Source organism: Cucurbita maxima, unplaced genomic scaffold, assembly GCF_002738345.1.
Source record: "Cucurbita maxima cultivar Rimu unplaced genomic scaffold, Cmax_1.0 Cma_Scf00003, whole genome shotgun sequence".
NCBI lineage: Eukaryota > Viridiplantae > Streptophyta > Magnoliopsida > Cucurbitales > Cucurbitaceae > Cucurbita > Cucurbita maxima.
Genome location: NW_019272019.1, coordinates 5742286 through 5751576, shown reverse-complemented (window position 1 = coordinate 5751576; position 9291 = coordinate 5742286). Strand labels below are relative to the sequence as shown.

Genomic DNA, 9291 nt, shown 5'->3' with positions numbered 1-9291 from the left:
CCAAAAAAAAAAAAAAAAAAAGAAAAGGACAGAAAGAGAAACCTATACATTACCTCTTTCTTTCTTGTCTGTTTCTCACAGACCAATAAGAAACGACCACGTACAACTCCACCTCGCGAAATGGAAAATAATCATTAAAAAAAAAAAAGAAAAAGAAAAATCGAGTACCAAAAATATCCAAATCCATTAATAATTAATACCGAAATCCCCAAACTCAATTCTCCCCTCTTCCCAAAGAAATCGCTCTCAGTCCCATTTCCTCTCCCATCTCTGTGCCTCGCTTCCGCCATGTTCGCCGAATCGGTTTCTTCCACTCTCTCCATATGGACATCCGTCAACAGTTGGTTCACTCCCACTGTTCTCTTCGTCGTCCTCAACCTTGTGATCGGCACCATTGCTATTGCATCCAACTTAGGCGGCCCTCAAGGACCTACTCAACGCCGTCCTTCCGACCCTGACCATCCTCAGTATCTCCAGAGATCTCCTTCTATGCTTCAGAGGTTGAAATCGATTAATCTTTATGCTTATAGATCCGAAGAGCCGGCGACTGTGTTCGAGAAACCGCCTGAAACAGACACTCGTTACGCTAATTTCGAGCATCCGCAACTGGTTAGATCTCCTTCTGTACTTCAGCGGCTTAAGTTTAGTTTCTCAGGCTACAAACCGGAGGAGTCTTTCCTATCTCCGCCGCCGGAGACTGTCTTCGATAAATCGCCTGGAATCGACACTCATTACGGTAATTTCGAACATCCGCAACTGGTTAGATCTCCTTCTATGCTTCAGCGGCTCAAGTTTAACTTCTATGGCTCTAAATCCGAGGAGTCTTTCGAATCTCCGCCTCCGTCTGTTCCTGCGGTTCATAAAATCGAGGATGTCCAGATCCGTCGGAGGGAGGATGAGTCGAAACGAGTGGAGGAAGAGGAGGATGAAGATGACGAACAGACTATGGAAGAGGTTTACAGTAAAGTCCATGGCGATCACTTCACGAGGACGAAATCCGACACGATGCCGAGTGCGGGTGAGTTTCCGACGAAATTGGCAAGGAAGATGAAGAAATCGGCGAGTTCGAAATCTGCATTCTCGCATTTCGAAGCGGATGAAATCGTGGAGAGTCGCCGTCCAGCGACAGTGAAAGAAGGAAAAGAGAAAATGACGGAAATAGACGACGAAGTGGACGCTAAGGCGGACGACTTCATCAACAAATTCAAGCAACAGTTGAAGTTGCAGAGGCTGGAATCCATACTCAAGTACAAGGAGATTGTCGGCAGAGGGAACGCGAAATAGGCAAGGTAAATAAAAGTAATTTTCAATTGTCTTGGGGTGACATTTTCTAATTTTTTATATTCTCAAGGATTAGTTTGAAATTTCAAGTTTTATAAAATGGACTCCACCACCTAAAGCCTACAAGAAAAAGAAAGGAAAAGAAAAGAAAAGCAGATCTAGCGTTGTTTTTATTTCCCTCTTTGTAACTTTTATTTCCGGAATTATTTTCTTTAATGTCCTTCACCTATTTTCAAGTTTTATTGTTCTATCTTCCAAATCTGACAGCCGGGTCAGTTTATCGGCACAATAGCCAAAGGGAGGGAGGGTGGGAGGGTGGGAGGGGTAGTTTGGGAAATAGATGTAAATGTCGCACGTGGGGGAAACCGCCTCTTCACATTGGGCTGAGCCATTAAATTTTATTTTAAAAAATTATTAGGGAGTAAATGTTGAACGGGTAACGACAAATTGTGTTTTTAATGTTTAATTTGGCAATTGAATATGAACAGTTGAGATTAAGAAAAATAATTAAATTTGGGAAAGCATATTATGCTTAATTGCGGTGGAAGTAACGTGCCAATTGAAACAGCCTGGCCGATTGGAGGCCATTTGTATTCAACCTATGATAACCCTAAAGGAATGGATCCCAAATCCACCTCCAAAGTTTAATGCTTCCAAATCATTTTGCTTTAATTATATATTATTCTCAGTTTATTCTTCCTACTTTATTTACTCATATTTCAACAACTGGGCTAGGCCCAATTCTGTTGCAATGGACCTTGTTTTATTGGATTCCTTGTAACATAGGTCAAAATGTTAGCCTATTTCAACGAATGGGCCAGGCCCAATTCTAATGCAATGGACCATGTTTATTGGATTCCTAGTAACGTAGGTCAAAATGTTAGCCCATTTCAACAACTGGGCCAGGCCCCAATTCTGCTGCACTGGACCATGTTTATTGGATTCCTTGCAACCCCGAAATATGTCCTCTGACTAGAAAGCAACGTCTTCATGACCTGAAAAGTTTAGGTAAACTTAATTTCAATAAATTTTTTAAAATAAATTTATTCTTCTAGAAAAATATTGCTATCATATCATATCAAATGTAGACTGTTAGGTAGATAAATATTTTATGCCTCAAAGTACAAGAAAAATCAACCATTAATAATTATGAGAAGAAATGGATTAAACTTTATTCATATCATAATTAAATAGGGTTAACATAATCATACACTAATTCCCTTCCATATAATTATTATTTATTTTTATAATTTACTGTTTACCTTGCTGTTCATAAGTAGAGTCTGACTACTCTAAGCTACTCTGTACTTTTCTTTTTCCAGCTCTTTTGGATCCAATCAGTGTAAGCTTTATTTTATTATTATTATATATTTTTTTTAAGAAATCTTTATTCTTTCCTATATATGTTTTTTTTTCCCCTCAATATATAACTCAATTATTGCTGGACATGAAAGAAGATTGAATTGTTTATTTTTTAATAGTTTAAAGGTTTATTTTGAAAACAAAGGGATATAATTGGTATTTTATTTTATTTATTTACTTGGAGGGCTTGTACTGAAAAAGTGTCGGTGGTTCAAGTACAACTCAAAGGGTAAAAATAATTACATTCGAAAAAAAAAAAGGAAAAAACGTCAGCTTTTAATTATTGTAATTTAATAGTGTAATTACTGATTTGTGTTTAAGCAAATCTATCCAACCTACTGATTAATTGATTAGGATTAGTGAGCTAATCACTGGTCCCTACTGATTCCATTATTTGTTTATTTATTTTTAATTACTGCCATCATCCAATCAACTGCTCGGAAAGTGTAATTTAAATGGTAATTGTAAGCTGTAACCGTTGGATCTAAGAAGAAACATGCATGGGCCCCGCCTCCCATTTCTGTAACATTGTCCATTCACATGTCTTGACTTGCCAGGTCAGCTCTTATTCATTTTTTAATTTTATCCAACAACTTACTAAGTAGGTTAGACTTTTGTTTGAAATTGCAAGTCTTTTCTTCAGGACCTTTAGATTAGACTAATTTGAAATAAATCTTCAACATCAACCAAAACAAAAAAAAATACTAATTAAAAAACATATGATGGTAATCATTTTTGTAACAACTCCTACTTGCATACTAACACAGAGTCATTTTAACATGTTTTGTTCTCACTCACTTAGCCTGTGTCGGAGGGTAAAATAGTAATTCAAGGGCGGGGTGTTTTGAAATAAGTTGGGTTTAGATTTAGGGGTTTAAAAGGAAGCTTGGAATTGAAGTTAAGAGAGGGAAAGAGAAAGGGAAGAGGAAGAAGGAAGATAGAAAGAAAGAAAGAAACCAACCCAAGCAATTCACAGATTCCCTCTCCCCCAACCCACAATTCTCTGAGTAAGTTCTACTGAACCAACCAACAACTTTTCGCTCCACAGTCTTTACTCTCTCTCCTCCTCTCTTTATCTCTCTACCCTTCTTCTTCTTCTCAAACTCCAATTGTTCCATTAACTTCCTCTGTTCCAAAATCTCCCGATTCCCAATTCCCCTTTCTAATCCGATCTCAAATCACCCCCTCATTGCCATGCAGAACGGCGCCCACCCTCCCCCCAAACCCGCCGTCAATGGCTCCGCCGCCCCACCTACCGTCAACGGCACCGCACCGGCTTCCGGTGGGAAACCACAGTTCCGTCAACAGCCCTACCGTCCCCCTCCATACCGACACCGCCGCAATCACCACCGGAGCCGTCGCAATCTCTGCTGCTGCTTCTGCTTTTGGACCATCATCATCGTCCTAGGGCTCGCCCTTTTAGCCGCCATTGCCGGTGCTGCCCTCTACGTCCTGTACCGCCCTCACCGCCCTCAATTCACAATCTCCTCCCTCCGAATTTCAAAGCTCAATCTCACCACCGCCGCCGATTCCTCCGCCTCTCACGTCTCATCCCTCTTCAATCTCACCCTCTCATCCTTCAACCCTAATTCCCACATCACCTACGCCTACGACCCCTTCACTCTCTCCTGCTTCTCCAATTCCGTCCTCCTCGCCAATGGCTCGATCCCGGCTTTCACCAGCGCCACCAAGAACCAAACGGTATTCCGATCCTTAATGTCCGGCGCCGAAGATCTCGACGCAGATTCCGTTACGAGCCTCAGATCGGATCTGAAGAAGAAAGGAGGCGCCCCTCTGACGATCGAGATGGATACGAAAGTGAAGGTGAAAATCGGGGGAGTGAATAGCAAAAAGGTCGGAATCAGAGTGACCTGTGAAGGAATTAAAGGAACACCGCCAAAGGGGAAACAGCCGACGGTAGCCTCTGTCTCCGACGCCGATTGCAAGGTTGATCTCCGAATCAAGATCTGGATATTCACTCTCTAATTAGTCGGTAACAAATATTATATAATATTTTTTTCCCTCTTTGTCTGTTTTTATTTTGTTCTTTTTTTTTTTTTCCGGAAATTTTGGGAGAGAGAAAAAAAGAGAAAAAGTTAAAGAAATTGAGGTTGTAAGGAATGAGTGATTGAGAAGTTAGAGGGAATAATTTGGGTTAAAAGTTACCTTCCTTTTTTCACTCTAATTGCAGTAATTTTCTTTTAACCTTCCAGTTAATACGATGAATGGGTTCTTAAACACTTGGGTCGCCCTATTAGGTCAATAAATAAATAACATTTCGTGTCAGATTTGTGACACTAGTAATTAATAGCTCCCCTCTTAAAAATAAAAATAAAAAATAAAAAAATAATAATAATAAAGGACATTGATTTTTGTAGTGAGTTAGGAGAAAGTGATTAATGAATACGCGCACACAGCGCCCTAAGCTGTGTTTGATTAATATGCATTAATGTAATAATTATGTAGAGTGAAATTAGGAGGCACGTGAGGAGGGCGTGACGATGCCGTGGGAGGGAAGGGCAGTTGGAATAATGTCAGGTTTAGGAGCTCTACATTTTCCCTTTTTTTTTTTTAATTTTTAATTTTTAATTCTCATTATTATTATTATTATTTTTCAGAGGGGTTTAGAGATTAAGAATTTACTATAAATTACAAATCATAATCCCAACCTTTTTTCTTCAAATGATTCAACTGTGCCTTATTCTACGGAATTTATTTCAATCAAAATGACAAGAAATTGTATGAAATATAGATTCATAATGTACTAAAAATAACTACACTTCTTTTTCTTCAGGCTTTCTAAGAATAAATTCGATTTCCGTAGCCTCCAGAAAAAAAAAAAAAAAAAAAAAAGGATATTGAAGTCAAACTTTTTTTCTTTTTCTAATTTTTGTAAAAAAGACAATATATCAATTTTCTTTTTTTTTTTAAATTTCCTTTCAAAAATAGAAAAGTTTAGAACAGCCAACAAAATATTACCCAAATGAATCCTAAGACAACGAGAAGCTTAAGATTCATGGTAAAAAAAGAGAGAGAAAGAACAAAGAAAAAGGACAAAAATGAGGTTACCTCAAATTTGTAAGGCATAATCATCAAACAGAGTAGCTGCGCCATGTATTTGTTGGTGGGCTCCATCAGTTTCACTGCCTTACTTTTACTGTCTCTGAGAATGATCGCCTGCAAAAGTGGAAGAAGAATCTTCAATTGTTAAGTTTTAGTTATGGGTTCATGAAGAAACCCCTTTCATTCTTCTTTCAACTTTGGGGTTGGGGTGTTCTTTGCTGCACTTTTCTTTTTTGCTTCTTCAAGTTTTGTAATGCCACTTGTAAATCAGACCTTCTCGCTCTCATTGTCGCGTGCTTCTTTTCTTTTCTGTAAAGAAACCAAACCCTTTGTTGATGTGTATTGATCGGGACTACTCCCACTGCCAAGATGCCTTTTGTGCATGCAACCCTTTTCTAGAATCATCTCTTTTATCATCTAATCTGCAAATTTCACCATCGGAGTATAAATTATGATTACAAGTTTGGAAATAACATCAGAATCTGACTAAAATCTTCTCAATCAAAGAAAGTGCTTCTTGTTCTTACATCTTGAAGGAGGAATTGAGATTTACAAACAGGAACGACCACCTCTGTCGGGCTTTCTGCACAGCTGCGGCTCGGTTGTATCTTTGTGCAGATGAAGATTAGCTTTAACGAAGTTCACAACAACTGAAGCCAATTCATCTTGGTGAGCAGTATATTCATGATCAGCCCCTTCCATGATGCATAGAACATGATTTGCTATGGACTTGGAAAACTCGACAGCATCTTCAGCTGGTACAATTTTATCCATTGATCCATGAACCGTCAAAACCCTGAAGAAGAAAAGTGAATAAAAATGAAGAATCAAGCAAATCTAAAGTGGGGTTTCTCTTGCTTTTCATATTAGCGGGTTCCACCGTCCTCCACTACAAACACCACTTTCCATCCGACTTACCTACATCACGGTTAATATGTGCTAATTGGATAAGTTATTAAGGATATGGCTCATACCATTCGAGGTGGCCCAGCCCAGCATTCATTCCATTGTCATGATCCTAAAAGAAAGGATTAAATAGAAGAGCTACATTCCTCACCTACAGTCACGCTGAATTGCTGAGCATGCTGCATGAACCTCGGTAGTTAGTCGGTCCATTAAACTTTCTTCAGTGACACGATATTCGATCTTCCCTGATTACAAAAACATGAAATAAAAGAAATTAGTTTCTAATTATAATGAGGAAGCTGGAATGTTTCTGTAAAGCAGAAACGGAGAAGATCACTTAAGAACTTGTGTCATTTTGTGGAATCTCGGTGATGTTGAAACAGAAACTAGAATTTGATGGCTTACCTCTTCTATTCTGGACATCAATAAACCCTTTTTGCTTAATTCTTTGCAAAAAGTCTTTACCTAAGCGACCTTCAATCCCTCTTTCAAGGTTAAATCGGCCAGATATATTAACAACTGTATGAATGTCTCTATACTTTGAGGCATACAAGAGAACTACATTCCCCCCTGCAACAAAATAACAAGTAAATTGGCGGTTACCATATGTTCCTTGCCATGGAAATGTTTTCAAAGTGCTGATTATGTCTTCAATAAATTATACAAACTCCCAAATTTGCACTTTATACTAGATTCATTTCACCAGAATGAGCAAGGATAAAGACCTTTACTGTGTCCAATTATTGCGGTCACTGTATGTTCCTTTCCATGGAAATGTTGCACAACAGCACGTAAATCATCAGCTTCTCTGCGGTAGTTGCCATACTGGAATGAACCTTCACTTTCTCTGCCAAACATAGAACAAAAAAGTAGTTTGGGTGCTCGATTGTATACAATCACGATCAAATTGTACGCAACTGGGAATTTCTATGGCATAGCATGGTTTTCCTTGTAATTAGAACATAGAGCATTTTTAAGCAATAATTTTTAGATACGTGAGAACTTAGACAACGTGGTTGTCCGTTGCTATCTAAATTTGAGACTGAGGATAAATGTTTGTATCAAATGATATTATTCCTAATGCCCACAATAGCCAGAGAAGCAGACCCAAACCTGTATTTGAAACAAATCATAGAATAAAAAAGAAAACAGAAACCAAAACTATAACAATAACCTTCTTTTCTTAAAGATTGTTGCTCGGATTCAATAAAAAAAACACATTATACATAGTTAATATGCACTATAGCATGCAAGATACATGGGAATAAAGACGGTCTATAAAGAAGAGTTTCCACTGAAGTTATGGACATATAAACATGGAGAAGCTTTGATGGTATTATACTTCTTCAAGAAACTTTTAGAAACTTCAGCTTTGGAGCAAATAAATATGCTTAATTCTTTAAGAATCAAAATGGTGGAAAATTGACATCGTTAAAGTAAGATATATAAGCATACAATTGTAAATTCTCACATTTACAGGAGCACCCTTCTTATTAATTAGACTGGTAAACTTCAACCATAAATTTCAAATCATAAGGTGAAGAGACGTGTTCTATGATTTTTCCCACATGCAAAACTACATTACCTCGTCCATTACCCGTCCTAAGATCTTACCCGTTTCCAGCAAAGTCAAAACGGAAAACACTCATCCCTTCTTTCTCTAAAGCAGTGGCGAGGTTCACCATAGGAATGCGATCCTACAAAAGACAGTTCAAAATATCAAGTCAACCAAGATCGAGAAGAATTTGAAAGAGAAAAGGATAGCAAGCCCTCATCATAACGAAAACTCTAATGTAATGCATCGCGAACAAATCCCAGAAATGTTAATCTTGATTCATTTGAACTCAACAACATTCTTAACAACACATTATAATTGAACATAAAAACAAAATCACAACTCAAAAACACAATGTAAAGTACCTTAAGGTAGTTTTCTCAATGGAAATGGAAAAACACATGGGAGGACACTTTCACATATCATGTGAGTCCAAGCAGACAGATAGATAATTTACTCATACAAAGAAAGAAAAGAATCGAGTCAGAACCATAAAAAAAGAATCTAATATATAAAACCTTCGAGGACTGAAATCCATGGCAAACAATAACGAGCTCGCTTGATCCGGTATCATGCAGGATTCCAACAAGCTTTTCACCATGGCTATTCTGTATTATAACTCTGTGTTGTTGAGCCACTACAATGGGAGAAAGTAAAATAAGATAAAATCTGTCTTGATGAAAAAATGCACTACGCTTGAAAAGTTCAAGCCTAATACTGATTATTAATCGTGTGCTTTAAATAACGATCAGAATCTAGAAAATACGACATGGAATAAATTATATATCATAAAACAAGGTAACATGCCACAAACTTCTCTTCCCCCTTCCTAACCGAGTAAAGTTTGGACACTGTTCTAAGTAATACTTAGTTCTAAAATTCGAATGAGATAACGATGCAACTTCACTAAAGCGCGAATCGTTCAGTTCATTTGATAGATTGAACGAGGTGTCGGACTATGGGTGCAAATACTTACTTGCGTAGATCAAACGAGGTGTCGGACTCGGCAGCAGCACTTTTACTGGAAGATCCACATCGAACGTATTGTTTAATTAGCACAATGAACACTCCAAAGATTGATCTCCTAGCAATGATCAAATAAAGAAGAAAAAAAAAAAAAAAAA

The 9291-nt window shown here is 37.9% G+C and overlaps 3 protein-coding genes across 5 annotated transcripts in view; 2 read left to right on the top strand and 1 right to left on the bottom strand.

The window, feature by feature from the left end:
- The first annotated feature begins 210 nt into the window (after positions 1-210).
- Positions 211-1517, top strand: LOC111477248. The gene has a single exon (XM_023121300.1). The coding sequence runs from the start codon at positions 289-291 to the stop codon at positions 1282-1284; it is 996 nt and encodes a 331-aa protein (XP_022977068.1). The 5' UTR covers positions 211-288; the 3' UTR covers positions 1285-1517.
- Positions 1518-3446: 1929 nt separating this feature from the next.
- LOC111477264 (NDR1/HIN1-like protein 6) lies at positions 3447-4881 on the top strand. Its single transcript, XM_023121328.1, has one exon. The coding sequence runs from the start codon at positions 3838-3840 to the stop codon at positions 4627-4629; it is 792 nt and encodes a 263-aa protein (XP_022977096.1). The 5' UTR covers positions 3447-3837; the 3' UTR covers positions 4630-4881.
- LOC111477261 overlaps positions 4528-9291 on the bottom strand; it is a 5251-nt gene continuing 487 nt past the window's right edge. The window contains exons 2-11 of one of the 3 annotated variants that reach the window (XR_002717237.1): positions 9144-9188; positions 8686-8804; positions 8227-8309; positions 7338-7459; positions 7018-7182; positions 6764-6857; positions 6234-6502; positions 5980-6128; positions 5713-5820; positions 4528-4610 (exon numbers count right to left, since the gene is read on the bottom strand). Coding sequence is in view for 2 of the 3 variants with exons in the window: in XM_023121320.1 (XP_022977088.1) it covers positions 6256-6502; positions 6764-6857; positions 7018-7182; positions 7338-7459; positions 8227-8309; positions 8686-8804; position 9144 (831 nt within the window). In the remaining variant the exon portion in view is untranslated. Of the gene's footprint in view, positions 4611-5712; positions 5821-5935; positions 6129-6233; positions 6503-6763; positions 6858-7017; positions 7183-7337; positions 7460-8226; positions 8310-8685; positions 8805-9143; positions 9189-9291 lie in introns of those variants that run through there. The other 2 variants (XM_023121320.1, XM_023121322.1) reach the window with 2 other exon arrangements.

Bases quoted from the DNA above. Each gene is read 5' to 3' on its own strand.
- LOC111477248 (XM_023121300.1), top strand. From the start codon at position 289: ATGTTCGCCGAATCGGTTTCTTCCACTCTCTCCATATGGACATCCGTC.
- LOC111477264 (XM_023121328.1), top strand. From the start codon at position 3,838: ATGCAGAACGGCGCCCACCCTCCCCCCAAACCCGCCGTCAATGGCTCC.